This window comes from Eublepharis macularius, chromosome 5 (genome assembly GCF_028583425.1).
Source record: "Eublepharis macularius isolate TG4126 chromosome 5, MPM_Emac_v1.0, whole genome shotgun sequence".
NCBI lineage: Eukaryota > Metazoa > Chordata > Lepidosauria > Squamata > Eublepharidae > Eublepharis > Eublepharis macularius.
The window spans coordinates 72,008,872-72,029,969 of NC_072794.1; the positions used below are offsets into that span (position 1 = coordinate 72,008,872).

At 47.5% G+C, this 21,098-nt stretch overlaps 1 protein-coding gene across 2 annotated transcripts in view; it reads left to right on the forward strand.

The window, feature by feature from the left end:
- NEGR1 (neuronal growth regulator 1) overlaps positions 1 to 21,098 on the forward strand; it is a 1,020,236-nt gene that overhangs the window by 652,233 nt on the left and 346,905 nt on the right. For both annotated transcript variants that reach the window (XM_054980097.1, XM_054980096.1), the window contains exon 3: positions 16,677 to 16,802. In XM_054980097.1, coding sequence (XP_054836072.1) covers positions 16,677 to 16,802 — 126 coding nt within the window. The remainder of the gene's footprint in view (positions 1 to 16,676; positions 16,803 to 21,098) is intronic.

The window sequence follows — 21,098 nt, forward strand, 5'->3', positions numbered from 1 at the left end:
GGGAGGCCATGTTATGGCCCCACAAAGCAGGTCCCCCTATCCTCCCATAAGAAAGCGAAGGAGCAGCATATTGTTAGCATGCTGCTGCTCATCTTCTTCATTATTTCCTATGGGGGAAAAATGAAGAAGCAGGTTTCCTTTGCCAGGGGTAGCATTTTGCATGCAAAATGCCCCCTTACCCTCAGGGTCCCTTCTCCCACCATTCCTCCCACCCCCCACCAAGGCTCAGCCTGCTCCCACTTGGGGGGGGGCATTTCATGGCCTCCCCAAGTAGGTGCTCTGCTCTAATCTCTACCACTGACAGCTGGGGGAGGCTTGTCTTGCCAGGGGTGGCATTTTGCATGCAAAATGCCCCCCAGCCCTCAGGGGCCCTTCTCCCACCCCTCCTCCCACCCCCCACCAAGGCTCAGCCTGCTCCCACTTGGGGGGGCCATTTCATGGCCTCCCCAAGTAGGTCCTCTCAGCCCCTAAAGTCCACCCCTTACAGCCCCACACAAACCCAATTCCCCCCAGCTGCCACACACAGACCCAAATCCCCACATTAGCCCCTCACAGACCCAAATCCACCCCCACCTGCCCCACACCCATAACCCCAGGAACAGGCTGGCAAAGGCCAGCCCTCTCCCTTTGTTCCCTATGCTGGGAACTTCTAAACTCTCTTTCCCTGGGCAATTCTGCACAGCCCAGGGGTGCCACAATGGTGGGCACACTTCTGAGTGCCAGCTGGTCCCTGTGAAAGAGCACCTGAACCACAGACACCCTCCCTCAAATTCCCCCACCACCTACAGAGATGGCTGACCAGCCAGCCCCATTGTTCCCTATGATGGGAACCAACTGCACAACAAAGAATAAAACACGAACAACACAAAATAAAGTTTTTTAAAAATTATTTTCTTCCTTTTAAAGTACAAGTAGGCAAAGCATTATGACACATTACACCAGCAGTCCCCCACACAGAAAAATTAACACAACTCACTTAACATCAGAGAATCACAAAACACGATTCCTGACAAAAACACTTTATTTCTTGAACAGCTTTAGGATACACAGCAGGGGAGCACACCAAAGGGCATGATAGAAGTGTACTACACAAAATAATACAACCCACTTCACCGTTTTTGACAGCAGTTGTGTTTGTGTGATTCTCTGATGTGAAGTGAGTTGTGTTATTTTTATGTAGTACACTGCTTTCATGCCCTGTTGTGCCTTCCTACTGTGTAACCTAAAGCAGTTAAGGAAATAAAGTGCTTTTGACAGCAATATTTTGGGGTGATTCTCTGATGTTAAGTGAGTTGTGTTATTTTTGTGTAAGATACTGCTGCCATGCCCTTTGGTGCGCCCCCCCCTGCTGTGTATCCTAAAGCTGTTCAAGAAATAATGTGTTTTTGACAGGAATTGTGCTTTTGTGATTCTCTGATGTTAAGTGAGTTGTGTTATTTTTGTGTAAAATACTGCTGCCATGCCCTTTGGTGTGCCCCCCTGCTGTGTAATCTAAAGCTGTTCAAGAAATAAAGTGTTTTTGACAGGAATCGTGTTTTGTGATTCTCTGATGTTAAGTGAGTTGTGTTAATTTTTCTGTGTGGGGGACTGCTGGTGTAATGTGTCATAATGCTTTGCCTACTTGTACTTTAAAAGGAAGAAAATAATTTTAAAAAAACTTTATTTTGTGTTGTTCGTGTTTTATTCTTTGTTGTGCAGTTGGTTCCCATCATAGGGAACAATGGGGCTGGCTGGCCAGCCATCTCTGTAGGTGGTGGGGGAATTTGAGGGAGGGTGTCTGTGGTTCAGGTGCTCTTTCACAGGGACCAGCTGGCACTCAGAAGTGTGCCCACCATTGTGGCACCCCTGGGCTGTGCAGAATTGCCCAGGGAAAGAGAGTTTAGAAGTTCCCAGCATAGGGAACAAAGGGAGAGGGCTGGCCTTTGCCAGCCTGTTCCTGGGGTTATGGGTGTGGGGCAGGTGGGGGTGGATTTGGGTCTGTGAGGGGCTAATGTGGGGATTTGGGTCTGTGTGTGGCAGCTGGGGGGAATTGGGTTTGTGTGGGGCTGTAAGGGGTGGACTTTAGGGGCTGAGAGGACCTACTTGGGTAGGCCATGAAATGCCCCCCAAGTGGGAGCAGGCTGAGCCTTGGTGGGGGGTGGGAGGAGGGGTGGGAGAAGGGCCCCTGAGGGCTGGGGGGCATTTTGCATGCAAAATGCCACCCCTGGCAAGACAAGCCTCCCCCAGCTGTCAGTGGTAGAGATTAGAGCACCTACTTGGGGAGGCCATGAAATGGCCCCCCCAAGTGGGAGCAGTCTGAGCCTTGGTGGGGGGTGGGAGGAAGGGTAGGAGAAGGGCCCCTGAGGGTAAGGGGGCATTTTGCATGCAAAATGCCACCCCTGGCAAAGGAAGCCTGCCTCTTCATTTTTCCCCCATAGGAAATAATGAAGAAGATGAGCAGCAGCATTCTAACAATATGCTGCTCCTTCGCTTTCTTATGGGAGGATAGGGGGACCTGCTTTGGGGGGACATAACGTGGCCCCCCAAAGTCCAATCGGTCTGAAACTTGGGGGGTTTCTAGAGAGGGGTTAGAGGAAGGTCCCCACCAATTGTGGGCTGATTCGGTGGGAAAATGCCTCCCCCAGACGTCCGGGAAGACGGAGGCATTTTCCCATTGAAAAAGCCGAAAGCCGAAAGAAATCCGAAAGCCGAAACGGCTGGCCGTTTCGGCTTCTGGCTTATTCGAAAGAGATTCTTCTTTCGGCTTTCAGCTTTCGGCTTTAGCCGAAATTTTTGGCTTGCACACCCCTAGTCATAAGGGAGAAAATGGGTAGGGTCTGGGGATGTTTGATGGCTTGAATGCTTTCAAATATCAGGTTGTTAGAAGAAAGCATCCGTTTTCTAGAAGCAGCTACAGCGTAACTTACAGAATAAGCACATGAAGGTGTGCACTGCCATGTGACTAAACATTCTGTCTGATGCCCAGGCCAGACTTAGGAACTCTCCCATGACAAAAAAAAAACAAGTCTTGCAGCTCCCCCCTCTGCCCTGCCCTGCCCTGCCCTGCCATCCTTAGCACTCACATAGTGACAATGAGACAGGCAACAGAAGCACTAACTAGGGCCAAGAATGCTGAGGAAGCCACAGGTGCAGGAAGCCCAGGCAAGGCCCCAGCATCAGGAGGCAGGCTAGGCAGTGGCCCCTGGATCCTAGCTACCATCAGCTTCCTAGCCAAGGCTCCAGGGAAGCCCCTTTCCTTGGCCCAGGGGAAGCTCAATAGCTCAGCCAGAGGAAGATGGTACAGGAGGCAGAGACAACCAGTCAGCACTACCACTAACAGAAGATCAATGGTGGCTGAGGTGGTGCCAGGCCACACCCCAGCACAGAGGCAGACAGGGGAAGTCCAGCAGTTCAACAAACCAGCAGGCAAGCTAGAGGGGGTTGGAAATAGCCCAGAGAGGCAGACAGCAGAGCAACCACAGGTGTGGCTACCTAAGGCAGCCAGAGCAGCAACTAGGTTGTTGGGGACATGACGAGGAGGTGGAGACTGGAAATGGTGAAGGGGTAAAAGGGAATTCCACCCACAAGCTGGGGTGGAGAGGAAGGAGTTTGAGAAGAGCACAGAGCAAGACCAGAACTGATCTTATGTCACTCCCTTCCTTTCAATATTTTTCTCCCCACTCATCTGATTTCCTGTGATCAAGAAAATATATCTAGTAAAGTAAGACAGAGAGGAAGGAGAGAGTGTGTAAAGCAGGAGGATAGAGTTCCATTTTTAAGAGTACCACTCTTCTTGCCACAGGTGACATGCTTTTAAATGCAATAGAGACATCCAAGTGAGATCAGTTGGAGGTCCAGCACTCATGGGTGGAGGGGGGATGATGGCATGGCAATAGAATACATAGAACAATGCTAGTTGGAGTTAAGAGGCCACAACTTTATTGGTTCACAGCTTGTGGAGCATTTGATGATACATAAGGATTGAATCCAAGCATTAGCTGACTTGCCTGGCAGTTGATGACCCACCATCCCCCCTCAGCCCACCTACTGAGGGGGGAGGAACCATGGGATGAAAGATTTGGATACTATGTGGGCATACACCCCTGTGTGGATTCTCTGCCATCTGAGAGTAAGGATGCCTTGACAGGTCCCGAGCTAGTCACGCACCTGCCATGCTTTACTCCCAAGATCCCTTAAGGGGGTCCCCTTCTGGGGATGCTGGGCTTGCAGCCCCTATGTCCCCTCAAGAGGATCCAAGCCCAATGCCCAAATCACCACAAGAGCCACAAAACAGCTCCTGCCAAAGCTCCTAAAGCTACAACCAACTCCACAGGTGTCCTGAATGTCCTGCAACCAAATGTCTTGTCCTCAGCTGGACAGGTGCACACTGTCTAGACCATATAAAGCCTTCAGCCAAAAATATATGTCCAGGTGGGGAATTAGCACACACACATCCCGCTGCCTCCACAAACTTCTCCAGTGTTGACTGTGGCCCTCACATGGATGTATTTCCACTATCCCCTTTGGTCAGTCTTGGAATGTCAGAGGATGCTGCTGCTATGGAAAGGTCTTGGTTCAGAGTCTGCCCAGAGAAGTCCCAGCAGGAGTTGGAGACAAGCTCCCTCATGTGGAAAGCTCCAAGAAGGCTGTCCTAAACAACTGGGACTTGAAAGCAGACCAGCAAATGTCTGGAAGCTGCAACAAGATTCTAGAGAGCATGGCCAGTGTTATGGGGCGATGCAGGTTCGGGGAGAAGGGAGCCATCCTTCTCCAATTATAAAACCTTTTGAGGTGTGAAGGAGTTGCATGGGTTCAGATAGCTGTGGGCCTTGCTGAAGAAGGAGGTGGCAGTTAAGTGAAAGCCCATGGTCTTAGGGCAAAGCCCCGTTCCTTCATACGGGCCAGGTAGTGCAGGACCATGACCCAAGGCCAGTAGGCCTTGCCCCTGAAGCTGGCAGCAAACACCAAGAAGTTGGATGAGGCTGCAGAGTAGGCCCGTAGGGTGAGTGTGACTACTGAGTGGAATATTCCCTGCATTATAGTGTTCCCAAGATCCCACAAGTCTTCTGGAAATGGGTCTGGAGTGCAATATGTGGCTGGTGGCATGCTGAAGAGCCTCTCCATCTAGAATCAAGACAAAATGTCCACAGTGCTGTTACCTGAACCTGGGCTGAGAATCAAATGTTAGCAAACAGACAGACCTGCACACATCTGCGAACTGAACACATGACTTGCCCAGAGTGTGAGGACTGCCTGTTTCTGACCCGCACCACCACCTGGATGTTGCACCAGACCCTAACACACTTGTCCCTGAGTTGCTCCACCAAACAACCATATCCACTAGGATTGGAAATCTCTAAGAACATAAGGTCCCTCAAGATGCCAGACCCAGCATCAGCCACAGGCCACTTCCCCCGGTAAACCCCAAAGCCTATGCTACCAGCAGTGTTGGAATGGACCTGCAAGTCAGGCCCCAAGTTCCACTGCCACAGTGAGTCCTCATTGAAATTGGTGAGAAAAACGAGCCAAACCTTGAGATCTTCCTTGATGCCCTTAGTAAGACAGATATTGTGAGGGGTGAGGGCCCCACCAGTGGGCTGTGCCAGCCACACACAAATGCCCCTCCCCAAGGAAATCACTTTGCATGCCAAGTTCAAGTGTCCTGTGATGGACTGGAGCTTCTTGAAGATGCACTTCTGGTGGGAAAGGGCTCAGTTAATGAGGTCCTGCAAGTTCTATAACTTGTCAGAGGATAGACATGACTGTCCTAGTACAGAAGCTAGTACTATTCCCAGGTAGACCAGGGAAGTCACCAGCCCCTCTGCTTTCTCCTGAGTGAGTGAAACCCCAAGATCTTGAGGCAGTGCCTGGAAGATATGCAGGTGATCTGGACAGGCTATGACATCCAGGGGTCCCATGATCAAAAAATCATCTAAAGAATGAGCTCCCTTGCAGCTCATTCCAAGAACGTGCTGAACATCTCAAAGGCAGTGCAGGCTACTGAGCACTCCATTGGCATGACCTTGTCTAAAAACCACGTGCCTGAATTTAAAGCTGAGTAGACATTAGTCATCAGGAGGCATATTTAACAGAACACAGCTTGGGGGGAAGGGCCTCATTGACCAAATTGCCCACAGGTATGACTGATGATGGATAAGACAATGGTGCACTCTGCCACTTCCTTTTTGTCCCCTTTCCTATCCCTTTCTGGGGGGAAGGGGTCTCCTTTTGTCCTTTGCCTCTGGCTTCATTAGCAAGAAAATTTTCATGTCCATGTTATACCTGTCTAAATTCTCCTCATAAAATTTACAGGTTAGTTAAATCCCAGGTGGGTCCTCATCATCTGTGAAGGACAAAATGATTGGAGGGAGGCCCTCGGCTGGTTCTGCTGTCCATATCTCTTGGGGGCTCACGCTCACCTGTCTACACCTGGCCCTCCTCCGCAGCACCCAAGCCAGTAGACCAAGTACATGGGCTGACACCTCCCAATAATCCTCCTTGGGACCTTCTGCCTTCTTGGCTGAAGAGGACCTACCTGTGGTTCCCCTGCTGTCTGAGTCCTAGTTCCAATATCTGCCACATTGCCCCTCCCCATGTGAGTGGCAGGCCTTCTCCCTGGCAGGCTGCCTCTGCCGATCTGGGCTGCTAGAGGTGCTGGAACTTCTACTGAGTGAACACACTGGCAGCCTCCTGTTTGAAGGCTTCCTACTCCTGGCAGCCTTACCAACCACCCTGGGGGAGCATCAACAAGGTCTGAAAACAGTGGCCGCTGGACTGTATTGGAGGCATCAAGCTGCTCTACTCTCCCAGTGAGGAGTTTCCAAATCACAAGAGATTCCCCTGAAAAGTGCACCATCTCCCCAGCTTGCTGGGCTCCAGCATACCCTTGACTGGCCCTGATGATCCCTCCCCAATCTGTCTTAGGACGGGGGGCCACACCATCTGACCACCAGCCCTAGTGGCCTTACAGGGTGGCCTCACTGCTGCTGGTACCCTAGAAGGTGCAGCCTTTGCTCCCTTCTTAAGTAGCATGGCAGTGCTAGCAACTGAGCTGCTGTCACTGCTACTTCAGTGCTGCCGCAGTTTCATCCACTGCTTAACCACCACTACCACCACTGATGCTGAACTACCACTGCCACTGAACTACTGGACACTCACAGCTGCTCAGCACTTGTTGCCAGCCATGAGCCCAGAGATGAAGGGTGTGGCTGGCCCCTCTTTAAATGCTAACATTTAAGGCAGCTAGGGATGGTGGTCAGATTGGGTGCCCCCTGTCATGTGTAGGTTCGGAGTCCGCTGCCTGTGCCCCATCCTACACAAGCCAGGGGTTGGGACAGCCAGGTTGATGCTCCCCTGGGTCTCCCGTCTCCTGGCAGATGGCAAGATCATTTATGGCTATTTGCTCAAAGCTGCATACTAATTAAATAGTTGATCAACATCTGAAAACTCACATTGAATGGTTATATACCCCCTTGGGTACACAGTGAAACAGTTTGTGTAGAATGTGTCTGAATAGCTCTCATCTTTACAGATAAGTAGGTCAGGAAGCCCCCCTATCAAAAAAAAAAAAATTGAAGTGCTGTAATGATTGGTGGAAAATTGAAGTGCTGGGCAAAGAAACACTGGGATTGGGATGATCTGGTTGGGTGGATAACTACTTATTTGTTCTGGTCAACATCTCTGTCAGGCACACATCCCTAATTCACTTTCTTTCTTCACTGTTCATACCACTGCATGGGAAAATGAAAACAGACAGCAAGGCACTAGAACAACTGTATAGTAAAAGGCTTCCAGTTGCTCTGGAACACTGGAAATAATTATCTTTGGATTCAAAACATTTACTATATTTATTAACAGTGTTGTTTGGGTCAGATTAAGAAATTTGCAAATGAACATTCCGAGTTGTCAATCAGATGTTCTAGGAAGGCCTTAAGATGGGCATGACAATGACAGCCCTCCTGACTTGCTTTTACCTTAGCAACTGATGTATGTGTGTATAAACATCCAGCAATACATATATTGTGAAGAGCAATATACATCCAACAATATACGTACATTGTGAAGAGATTAGAGTGAGGGCAGCTGAGAAAATAACATAGCCTGCCTGGGTGTATGTTAAAATTGCTTATGTGAATGCCTGAACCTAGCAACAGTCAAAACTCTGATCTCCTAAGGGCTGCTGTAGGAATAAAAGTTGAGCTGCACAGCTGGTTCCTCTGAGTGTTTACTGTGTCATCGGCTGTTATGCTGCTCTTGAAATGTAAGTCTCCTCAGGTAAAATCAATCACTGAAATTGTGCCCACATGTAAGTAATTTGTTTTGTAGAAACAAACAGGAAATGTTTGTCAAATCCTCCTCCCATATCTTGGAAACAATCTGGAGCAATCCCCCTCCTATCTATTGAGAATTTTTAAAAAATACTTAATACAGATTTACAAAAAAAATATGCTGAAGTGTAGCTTTTCAAGGATGCAATGCTATGTTTCTGATATCCCTAGGCCAGGTTCAATAAACATTCCATGCACTCCTTCCATCCTGGAAGTCTGCCTTGAATTGATTGCTGGATGTTTATGCAGTCTTGCTGCAGCTCTTATGAAAGAAAGCTGGTCAGAATTATTTTTATTGATTCTGCCACTATGTAATTTTTATAGAGCTGTTTGACCAGCCTGACCCGATACATATCATTACAGATCTTTTCCTCTTCCTGAACGCGGATGTAAAGCATCAAAATCATACCAAAACAATGGTATTGGCCATTTGAGTTTTGATTGGTTCTACCCTTGAGGTTCTAGTAAGGTATCTATTACTCTACAATTCTCAAATGGTGGACAAAAAAAGCAAAATGCTTCCTGCATTTTTGGGAAGTAGATTGCTAGGCCCTGAAATTGAGTTTTAGGGAATTTAAAAAATGAGAGTTAGAGGCTAACACCACCATTATCATTAGTAAAGCATTTCTTCAGCACTAATAGTGTGAAAGGCTCTTTATGAGGCATAGAACATGGATTTACAGGGTTGATAGGATAAATCAGGAACTAACAAGTACTGGAGATGTGAGTCACATTTTAGATGTTCAGTGAATACCTGGCAAGGGCAGGACTGGGATCTCATCTCCATTCCATGCATTAATCTGATTGTCTGAATAAAACTCTAGTCAAATGCGTTATGTGTGCAATCAGAGGTCTTATCTTTTTTCACAGTCCTCCTGATCATGAAAAGTGAGGGTGTGTTTATACATAACCTACAGGCTCTAGGCATGCAAGCCTAGTAGTTGATTAAAGTGGTTCTAGAAAGGTTGCTGAAGACCTGGATTCACACAGGACACTTCAAGAAAGAATAAAAGAGTAACAGACAAGGAACAGGGTATTCAGGATCAGGAAGGTTCACCAATTCTTCATTAATTGCAATTTCCCATTGGTTTCCTAACAAACAGAAATTTCTATCAGTTGGTCCACATAGTAAGCTAATGCTAACTAAAATAAGCAGGAGTCTTGTGACACCTTAAGAAGATTTTACTCTAGCATAATCTTTTGTAGACCAAAGGCTTTAATTCACAAAAGCATAAAGCGGAATGAACTAGTACAGCCAAAAGATTACTCTTTATTTTTACTGCAACAGACTAGCATGGCTACCCCTCTAGATTATCTAGGTTCTTTAAACTTAGTCTAATTGGTACGACAAGTTTTGTGTGAAGAAAAAAAACTTTTCATTATAAAGGCCTGCAAGCCAGCTTATAGCAGTAAAAATAATAATCAAAGTAAGCTAAAATTAAGATATTTAAAATAAAACAGTCATGTGTAATAAAACTGTACAGAGAAGTAATATAGCTTTTCAAGGATTGTTGAAACAGAAAAGTATTAATTAGTTTTCTAAAAACTACTGAGAAGCTCATCCAATGGATTTATGCTGAAGAACATTTCATAAAGCTGAAGAACTCTGTTTCCTTATTTGAACACATGCACCAACTGAGGGGTTGCTTGTTCCCATCCTATTCCCATGTTTCTGGGAAAGCCTACCAAGTCCATAGGAAACCATTGTAACTAGATCTGCAAGCTAAATGTGAGCCTCTGTGGTGCTACCAGGGTTGGCAGGGGTGAGCACACCCTCCAAGGCCTTACTCTTTTGGGCTATGACAGGCCTCAGCCCTGAGAGAGGAAGGGGCTCAGATCACCCATGATGACCTATCTCCTTTCTTCCTACTGCTCTCCACCTCCAGCCAGCTAGGCACAGGGAGAGCTGGGGTGAGTCCTCCTTGGCCTGAGTCCCTGGCCTTTATGAAGCAGGCCCGAATGGCTACACCCACCCTCTCACTTGTCCCTGTTTCCTTGTCCCAGCCACAAGAACTGAAAAGTGGCATGGATGCTAGTCAGAGGCAGCCTTTATTATGGCCAGCCTTGCCTGCCTGTTCTGGTTCCTTCCCTCATTGGGAAAGAACATTTGCTTTACAACCAGAAGTGATGTCACATCACGAAGCCATGTTTTGGCATCCCCCCCCCTGAAAAAAACAGAGTGGTTCTGATGTGCCCACAACATGATATCATTTCAGGAAGTTACATCATTATGATGCCAACAATGTGATGATGTCATTGGCAAGGGCCTGTAGCAGTGAGTAAGTCCTGTCCTCTCCCCCGTGATCTCCCTCTGGTGGTCACCAGGGATTACTTGGCAAACCTAGGTGGGATCATGTTAGCTATACCCTCCTGCATCTCCTATTCATGTTGTGTTTGTCTGCTTTCATGGTCCTCTCTTGCATATGCCAAGGTCAGGAAATAGCTTGGGTGCCTGTGATTAGAGACACTTAATCCATGTCCTAGATCTTGGTAAGATCAGGGGTGCCTGGGCTTCCCCCAGACGCTATGTGTAGCAGTACTTTTTCAAGTGGCTGGCATGGGTATAACTAGGAATATAAGGAAACACTTACTGGTATTGACTAAAAAGATCATGCAAAGTGCATAGGGTTGCCAAGGAACTGAAGTCCCTTGAAAGGAGCTCTCCAGGTCTCGGTAGTCTCTTGGTGGGGGGGATTGGGAGCTGGTACTTACTCTGGCTTCCTTTCTCTGTGCGTGCAGTGTGCACATGCTCCCAGCTCACATGCTGATGTCACTTCTGTGAGTGACATCATCATGCGGGGTCAAAGGCTGCCCCCGTGCCACGGCGGCGAGAGGCAGCAGCACGGTGGCACCGATGGTGAGATCTGGCAGCAGCAGTGGCAGTGAGAGCGGCCTGCTCTTGCCACTGCCATTGCCCACTCTCGTGGCACAGGAGTAGGGCTGCCAGATCCCTGGTGGGGGCAGGGAATCCCCTGCCCCCGCCCTCCCACCCCCGCCCCTACTTACCTGGCCAGCAGGGGGGTGCACACCTTCCATGTGTGCCCCCCTGCGGTAATGCGTGCCCCTGCGCACAGCAGCCGCCAGGATCAGGCCTATTTTGGCCTGGATCGGGGCCCCTGTGGAGTGCGGGAGCATGCCTGTGCTCCGCAGGGGCCCACAATGGACCCGATCCGTGTCAAAATGGGCTCAATCAGTGCCAAAAAGGGCATGGATTGGGCCCGTTTTGGCATGGATTGGGCCCGTTGTGGGCCCCTGCGGAGCGCAGGAACGCTCCTGCGCTCCACAGGGGCCCACAACGGGCCCAATGTGTGCCAAAACAGGAGCAGATTGGCCCCTGTTTTGGCGCAGATCGGGCCCGTTGTGGGCCCCTGCGGAGCACAGGAATGCTCCTGCACTCCGAAGGAGCCCAAAATGGGCCCGACCCATGCCAAAACGGGCCCAATCCACGCACCCCCCCCCCCAGGTGAGAGCCAGGCCCCAATCTCCCGCTGGGAGATTGAGGGGGCCTGGCAACCCTACACATGAGTGCACCCCCTGCCTGGGGGTGTGCCGCACCACCCAGGGAGGGGTGCCCCAGGGAGTGCACCCCTCAGCAGCCAGGTAAGTGGGTGTGGGGGGGGAAAGGGTGAGGGAAAGGCAAAAGTGCACCTGCAGGCTAGAAGCAGGGCTGGCCTGGCCTCAAGCCAATTAGGGAGTCATATAAGTACTTCCAGGATTTTACCAAATTAGGGAGTCAAATAGGGACATCTAGAATCTTATCATGTTCTAGATCTTGGTAAGATCAGTTGTAGTCTAGTGTAAAATTTACCACTAGGATAATGCTGGTCATGCTTCTAGGGCCTTACAATTGTTTGAGAGAGAGAGAAAAGTACTTTTGATAAGATTTATATGGATTATATTAGATCATGTGCCTCAGTCAAATGGCTTTGAAAGATGGAGGTACACATTTTATATTATTATTAGACTAATGTTAGACTGCTGAGGCCACTATCAGAGTCTTAAAATGCCTTTGTCACCCTATTTATTCTTAGGGTGTTCCACTCAGACTAGATTGTAACATTCATGTCTGAAGTGCTGAATTAGTTTTTTGAGGCCCAGAGAATAATCTTAAAATACCATGCCCCTCATGACCCTCAAAGAAGGTGGGCTCGTGGAAAGCCAAATGCACTTTTGAAAATGACCCTCATGAATGGGCTCAACAAGGAGACCAAAGAAGTCACATACATTAACACTTCAAGTGCAGAGGATTAAAATAATTTGCCCAAATACTTAGCAAACACAGATTGCTTTGTGGAGTTAATTGGCTAAATCTTTTATTTTCTTCTTTTAAAATAAATTTTATTTCAGTTTATAAACTCAAAAATAAAATTAATTAATCACTATACCATGCATGTAATATCTATTTCTGCATTTATCTACATAAAACATAAACTAGACGTATACATTTTGATATAAAGCTAAACTAACATCATTCAAATCATTCAATTCATATAATTCACATATTTGTATAGACTTATACATTCCTGATTTTCCACTTCTATTTCAATATTTCTGTTCTATCTTACCATCTATCTTCTTCCCAAGTAACAATTTTGTTATAAACATATATTAAAAACATATATTGCCGATCTCTTAACCTATTCTAATTTAAAACTTAAAATTCTTCCTTTTTCTTGATTTTTAACTAAGAAGTTAAAAATACTTTCCATTTTTCTTGAAATTCTTAAGGTCGGTTGACTATGTATATATGATGTTAATTTTGCCATTGTCATGCATATTCATGTAACTTCATGTAATTTACATAAATATGCTAAACCTTTTATTTTAATTTTAATTTTTTTTTTACCACAGGCCCTTCTGAAGATCTGTAGAATGAATTAACACCCACAATACAATCTGAATTAACTACCAATATCTGGTTACACAAAGTAGGGCAGTTAATTCACAAGAGGGCAGTAAGGAGAGATCCTCAACAATACCTGGAATCCAAGAACAGTGGAGACCGATGGTACGTTAACTGAAGGATCAACTTTAAAAGAGGTCATTGGAAGGCCTTTACTAAAAATAATAAAAATAATCCAAGAGATCTAAATAATCAATAGTTATTGGCAAGATTAAAACTAGCCATATTTTTGGAAAATATTCTAAAAGGGTGGAAGTTTCTGAATACCACATGTTATCTAGGTCTCAGTGCAGAAATGAGTTTGGCTACCCTGATTGACCTACATAGTTAAGGCAGTTTACAGTACTCAAAAGATTTAAAATGTGGGAGGGGCGACATACACTACTGTTGTTGAGATAGGGCCAAACTAGACATTTCAGTTTTTGGTGAATTGTATCTGGGTTTCCTTGACCCAACTTGTGTTAACTGCAGTCGCACAACAACTGCAGGCAATGCCATTTTGGAGACCAGAGGAGCCGTTTTGTGCTTGGATTTCTGGTGTGGAGGGCGGAACAGCTTCTGCAACCCCCATACTAGTTTTCAGAAGGTGAAATGGTGCCCAGCAGGGAATTATTTACATAACGTTCAAGCTGTGTGTTTGCCATGCCCCGGGTACTGCTCCAAAATTATGTAAATGTCCCTGCTAGGAGCCCTTTCACTTTCTCAAAGCAGTGCTCCCCCCCCATGCCACAATTCCAAGCAGAAAACGGTTTGTTTTATATGATCTTTAAAATGGCATTCTCTGAAGCTGCTGGGTAACTGCAAGAAACATGAATTGGGTTGAGAAAACCTAGACACAATTTGCCAAAAAATGTAATGTCTAGTTTAGCCCTAACTCAACAAGAGTAGTATATGTTTCCTAGGGCTGCCAGTCACCTGGTGGGGGTGGGGGATCCTCTGCTCCCAGCTTCTGCCCCCTGCCACCACTCACCTGGCTGGTGGGGGGAAAGATCCCATGGAATGGGCCCGGGAGGCAAGAAACCTCTTGGGCCAGCATGCAGACGGCACGTTCCCCACGGGCACAATGATGTTATTTCCTGGAGTGTCATCATCATGCCTGGTGGCAAGCATGCTCCTGCCCTTCACAGACGCCAATTTGGGCCCCTGTGAATAGCAGGGCCATGCCTGCCAATTGGTGTGAAGGCATCACTTCAGGAAGTCGCATCATCATGCTGCACTAGGAGAAGCATCAAAAGGTGAGTGCTGGGTCTCCCACCCTCCTGGGTCCTCAACCTTCCTACCAGGTGAGTGCTCACTAGGAGGTAAGGGGACCTGGAAACCCTAAAGACCTCCCCTTTAAACTTTTGAATATTTTTGTAAAACTGCCACAAAATATAGAGGCCTGGACTTTAACTGTAACCTGCCATAATAACGTAAACTGTTTTTCCCTTTAAAATTCATAATGGCTTTGAAGCAAAGTACCTAAAAAACTCCTTCTTCTACTCATACGAATCTGCTCTAGATCTGAAATCCGCAGGTAGTGCTATGCTCCAGGAAATTGCTTTATCAGAGGTGAAGTTGCCAAGCACCCATGGTAAGGCTTTTTTGACTGTTGCCCTCTAGATAGTGGAATACGCTTTTCCTGGCAGCACACCTGACTTCATCTCTTTTTGTCATCCAGCATAATTTAAAGATGTGCCTTTGAATTGTGTTAATTTTCTGTGTTTCTGATTACTTTTTTGAATGAGGCTGTTCTATTTATTGATATTTATAACTGACCAGATTTGATCTGCAATTTATTGTCCATCGTGTATATTGTGTTGTTGGCTTTTTTCTTATGATTGTTACCCCAGGTGTTTACAGCTGTCCTGAGTAGACATGGGCATGAACGGGGGGGGGGGAACCCGAACACCCTGCTCGTCGTTCATTGCCATCCACGAACAATGAACAATGAACATGGATGAACATGAACTGTTCCCGAACATGTTCGTTGTTCGTGGGGGCCAGAACCACCCCCATCCCCAAACCACCCCACTTAGCCCCCTCCCCTCAAACCCACTTACCTGGCCCTTTAAAGATCCCTTTAAACTATCAGCTGGTAGGCAGCAGGGGGGATTCCCCCCTGCCGCCTGCCTGCTGATAGTTTAAAGGGCCCTGTCCTGGCAAAAACAGCAGTGTCTGCTGACAGCTAGTTTGAGGGGTTACAAAAGTGACCTTCCCAATGTCCAATACCCACAAAATTTGCATGGGACATAGTTCTCACTGTCTTTTAAAGACCCCCCCCCCCCCAAGTTTCAGAGAGATTACACCCCGGGAAAGGTATGATCCACAGGTCTCCCTGTTGGCTGTCATTTTCTCTTCACAGTGGCAAAAACAGGACTCCCTGCTGGAAGTACTTTGAAGGGTTAAAGCCAGATGGAAAGCCAGAAGGAGTTCAGACAGAGTTCAGTCCCTCCCTGCCTCTGGTTGCCAAGGGGATTGATTGCACGTGCCAGACTGTCTGGCTTGATGAACGGAAGGCAGTGAACCAGGCTTGCAATGACCACCTGTTCGTTTAGGATGGGGCCTCATGAACAGCTTGTTCGAGAACAGCAGATTAGGCTGTTCGTGGGTTTTTTCCTGTTCATAATGCTGTTTGTGCCCATGTCTAGTCCTGAGTAACCTGAAGGCTGAATAAAAGTTTAAATCCAATAAATTAGTATGGATGCAGAAGCAGTTTTCTGGCTAAAGAAGTAACCAGTGGTATAGAACAGCTGTCTAAGGTCTAGTCTAAATGTTGCCCTTGCCATATTCTTGGTTAATGATGCAATATGTGGCATGAGTACTTATGAGAATAAAATGGAGGGAAGGAACTATATATACAGCTTTGCTCCAAGGGGCAGGATAAACATGTACTGAATTATTCTTCCTGTTTTATGATCTTCTGCTGGGATATTTTATGATGATTCTACAAAAGTCAGCTACTCAGTAATACAGTATGCATTATGAATGGGGTTCAAGTATAAACAGGATGCTGTATAAACCAGGTAAATAACTATCACAAAAATGCACTTTGTTCCATAAAAATTACTGGGACCTATTACCTTAGGGTAGCATAGCTCATGTACATTCAGAATTAATGTGATTTGGGAACTGGTGTGGTTGTTTGGGGTTAATCTGGAATACTGTGGTGTGAAACGGCTTTTGTGATAGCAGATAAAATAGATTAGATCCAGACTAATGTTTACGCTGGCACAAGGACTTCTGCTCATGGGGCGTGATTTTTCAAGCACCCCCCTCCCATTGCAACTTGAAATGCTCCATGAAAGGGGAGGCTAGAAAATTATAAACTGCAGGCAGACGTCCTTGCACCCACGGTAATATAAGATAGGATCTAAACCATAGCCACATAACTATTGTTAAATTTTAACTGTGTTGGAGATAATCAAAGCAAAGTGCTTGTGGAATTAAGGAAAACACTTTAACCATTTCTTACTGTTTTATTTCAGTTTCTCCAAAGATATTTCATATCTCAAGTGACATCGTGGTGAATGAAGGAAGCAACGTCACACTTGCTTGCTTGGCTTCAGGGAAACCAGACCCTTCCATTTCTTGGAGACACATCTCTCCATCAGGTATGCTCAGGTTTGTTGTTCAGCTTTCATAGAGCTTTTATCGTTTAGTATCATATTACTAGAAATTTAATGCTTGTATCTAGGAGTTTGAAATGTTTCTCAGAACTTGATTAAAGTTATTAATTAAATCATATTAGAAGCATACTAAATGGTGAGTCAGGTCAGTAGTCTGAAAATTAATCACTGGCTTTAGATTGCCCCCCCAGTTCCGAATGAAGAGGCAGATACAAGTGTTGGAAATTAAAGGGCCACTTTATTAAAATTACAACAACATATCTGTTTACATAGCAAGGGCCTAACTAGAGTAACAGGTCAGGCCCTGAGGTCACTTCTGGACCTCCGCCCTGACCTGTTTGGACGATCCACCCGCTGGCCCGGGTGTGAGCCATCCATCATATGACTGGGACCCAGCCAGTCTGGTGAAGTGGTTCACCCCCTTAAAGCTCCCCCACCCAGCCATAAAGCTGCAGGGGGGGACTGGCTTGTCCAGGGGTTCCCCACCAGGGCATCTGTCCTCGCAACTGGGCCGTACAGCAGCCAGCCACTCCTGACAGACCCCAATTCCCCACCAATGGGGATATGCCAAGGGTGGTCACCAGCCTGCTCATTTTCCCCAACTTCTAACCTGCCACTGCTAAGGCCAAGCCTCTGCTTAGGCCTTTGCACCCCACAGGTGGCATAAAGCCACCCACACCCTTGCCGCATCTCCTCCAAATGGTTACTTCCGTCCCCTCAGTAGAGGTCAGCAAATGCGAACCTGCTTTGCAGACGGTGGGGGAGGGCAATCCCCATTTCCCAATACTATAAGCGGAGTATAGAGCCTCCGCCCAGCTCTGCAACCAATTCCAATCTCCTTGCACAATATGCGGGAGCCTTGGAAAAAATGCAAACTGGGGCCCAAGCTTCTTGCACACACCTGGGGGGGAAGGCTTGGGCCCAAAACAACACATTTCAACTTCCTGCAACCACAGACAGGGAAGTCATGTGCACCCAGGCAAGCAGGCCGTGGGCCCAAAACAAAACCACCAAGCTTCTTGCACACACCTGGCAGGGAAGTCTTGGAGCAAGTACATGCGGGGATCCCAAGCTTCTTGCACACACCTGGCGGGGAAGCCCCAAACAACAAACTACAACTTTCTGCAACCACAGGCAGGGAAGTGTTTCGCACCCAGGCACCCAGGCCGTGGACCCAAAACCTCCAAGCTTCTTGCACACACCTGGCAGGGAAGCCTTGGAGCAAATACTTGTGGAGATCCCAAGCTTCTTGCACACACCTGGCGGGGAAGCCTTGGGTTCAACCATAAATACTAACCTCCTGTACCACAGACAAGGAAGTCTTGTGCACCCAGGCACAAGGCCATGGGCCCAAAACAAAACAGGTTCCAAGCTTCTTGTACGTACCCGGAGAGGAATCCTTGGATCAAATACATTGGGACAAATACATAGGACCACTTAGCCTCTGAAGCACATGCTGCATATAGACTGTAGGTCCTATCCTGCAACAATGGTAAACCAACAGAATCTCATTAGGCTTTGGTGAGGGCCGGATAGGTCATTCATCCTACGTCATGGGTCACCGCCAGCCCCACCAACTGCACCTAAGGAGAAAAAACAACAACTAGTAACTGCTTTAAACAACAAGGCCATAAAACATAAACAATAGCCAGGCTGCTCTGTCATTGCCCCAAAGGCCCTAGTAGCTGGTATCAGATTGATTACGTAATGGGCCTGGCCAGGGACATTGCTTGCAGCAGAGCTGCTGGTGAACCTTCTCCCAAGGCAAGGAAGGGTTAAGGACTGAATGTATTAGAAATTCCTCGTCACTTTGTAGCAAAGCTGCCAGGAAAGCCTGCTGACCCCATTGTGGCCATATGCCAGGTGCAGCTGGCCCTCAAAAAGCACCAACCTGAGTGTAGGTAGATTGTGCCGTACCTAAGGGTGAAAGGGGCAGCGGCCTGATCCCAGGCACCCCTTGGCCACTGTCAAGTATTGGTCTAGCTTCTGTTTGAGCCAGGCTCCTGACATCCTCATTGTTATTGGCTGTTGTCCTGATGACTGCATCCAATCTGCACTGCACAATCAAGCCCAGTCACAGCACTGCAATAAGCTATTTTGTATATAGCTAATGCAACTGAGGATTCTATCTTCAAGTGCTGATTGGTTGTTAGTTGACATGGGGGCATGATTGACATGTAAGCTCCTGTTGAGCGTCTGTTCCTTTCCAGTTCTCAATAAAATACATAGTCTCCTGCTCTTTTTACAATTTTAACTATTTTAATGTCAGTGTTTTAAATATTAGAATTCCTGCGGTTCCGAGAGAACTATATACATTTTAAGATAAGATTTTAAATGCTATATGTATTTTTTTATGTCCTTCACATTTTTATGCTGGATTTAATTATTTTATTGACTGATAAGGATGTATTGTCATTGTTATGGTCTCTGACCGCAAATAAAAATAAAATAATAACAATAATAATAACATTCGATTTATATACCGCCCATCAGGATGACTTAACACCCACTCAGAGCGGTTTACAAAGTTTGTCATTATATCTCCACCACAAAACACCCTGTGAGGTGGGTGGGGCTGAGAGAGCTAGGAGCTGTGACTGACCCAAGGTCACCTAGCTGGCTTCAGGTGGAGGAGTGAGGAATCAAACCCAGTTCTCCAGATTAGAATCCTGCACTCCTAACCACTACACCAAACTGGCTCTTCTCTGATTCTAAATATTCTTCTCTGAGCTGAAATCTCAATATTTAATAGCCATGCTAAGCCCCAGCTGGGACCAGGTCAACTTACCCTCACTCATGCTTGGTTGAACAGCCAATGAAACTGGCCCTGCTTTTGCTTGCCAGGCTCCCTCAGTGAACTCCATATCACTTTCCTGGACAGCAACTCCATGAACTTGCTCAGATGCTGCCTCACTTGCAGCAAGTGCCTCCACTTGCACTAGATACTCCACCTGAGCCATATGGACCCTCAATGGCAGGAAGGCAAGATAAAACATCCTGTTCAAAAGGAGCCTCTTCCCCTTTGCCCCAATGAGGCAGAACTTCCCATTCACCTTGCCCATTCTCAGGCCGTCAAAAATGCTAAGATTAATGGCAAAATAGTTGCTGACCTTGACAGAAAGGGGCTGGGCTATTCCCTATGGCCATTGGGCTTCAAACCCACTTACCAACGTTGGTTGCCAGGTCCCCCTGGGGGCAGTAGCCCCTTAGCAGAATGAGGCCCATATTAATACGCAGAAAAAGCGGGGGGGAGAGAAGCCTGCCAGCAGCCTGCCTTTAAAATGCCCAGCTAAGGGGAGCCCATTCACACACTCACTGGGCAGAGAAGGAGAATAAAGGCCCTAACCCCCCTGCCCAATAAATGCCTGAGCAGAGGGGGAGGAATGCCGCCCCACCCGCGGCTAATTCACGTTGAGGGAAGGTAGAAAATCCCTGTCAGCTGATCCAGCCAGCACCACATTAGTGAAGAGGGAATGAAGAAGGGAAGGGCGTAAAACCTCTCAGGCATAAAGGGGGGGAGGCAGAAAAGCCCACCGGCTATTTAAGCTGGCACAAAACGCTCCCAGCAACCCCCCAGCTCCCTCCCCGACACGCTGTGGATGGTTGCCACCACATAAAGAGACCCAAAAGGAAAATGAAGGTGTGGTGGCAGAATACGTAGGCTAAGCATGCACCGCTTGTTCCTGGCACCCCCCTTGCCTTCCCTACTGCTGGAGCAAGGAGCTCACTGCCTCGATGAGACAGCTCCGGGGAATCCCCCTGCTGACGAAGCAGAGTCGCCGCAGCCACCAAGCAACGACCTGAGCTCCATGCAAAGTGGCGGCAGGGGCTGCAAGCAGGAAGCCCACTGCTTTCTGAAGGCGGCCCACCTCTCCTACTCCCAGCCAGGGCTGAAAGGTAGAAGCCCAGGCTCCACACCAGGTTTGCAGGCGGGAGCCACGAGCAGGAGCTGCACTGCCTGTACCAGCTCACAAACTGAGCTGCAAGGCAGAAGCCCCCAGTCTTAGTCCTCGTGCAGGGAGAGAGGCAATGTGTGCGCTTCCTCTCTGACCGAGCATGAGGCGCAACTGAGATGCTGAGGGGCAGAGCAGCCTTATAAGGCCTCGGGTTCCGCCCCTCCTAGCGTGCCTGGATAGGCGGGAAAGTGCTGCTGCCTCCTCCTCCTCTGGGGAGTTAAATCACGGCCCCCAGCCGCAGTGGCTGTTGCCACCAGCCAGGAGTGCCACATTCTTTACCTACTTCAGAGTTTTTCAGCATGTTTGAATTGAGTTCCCAAATTTT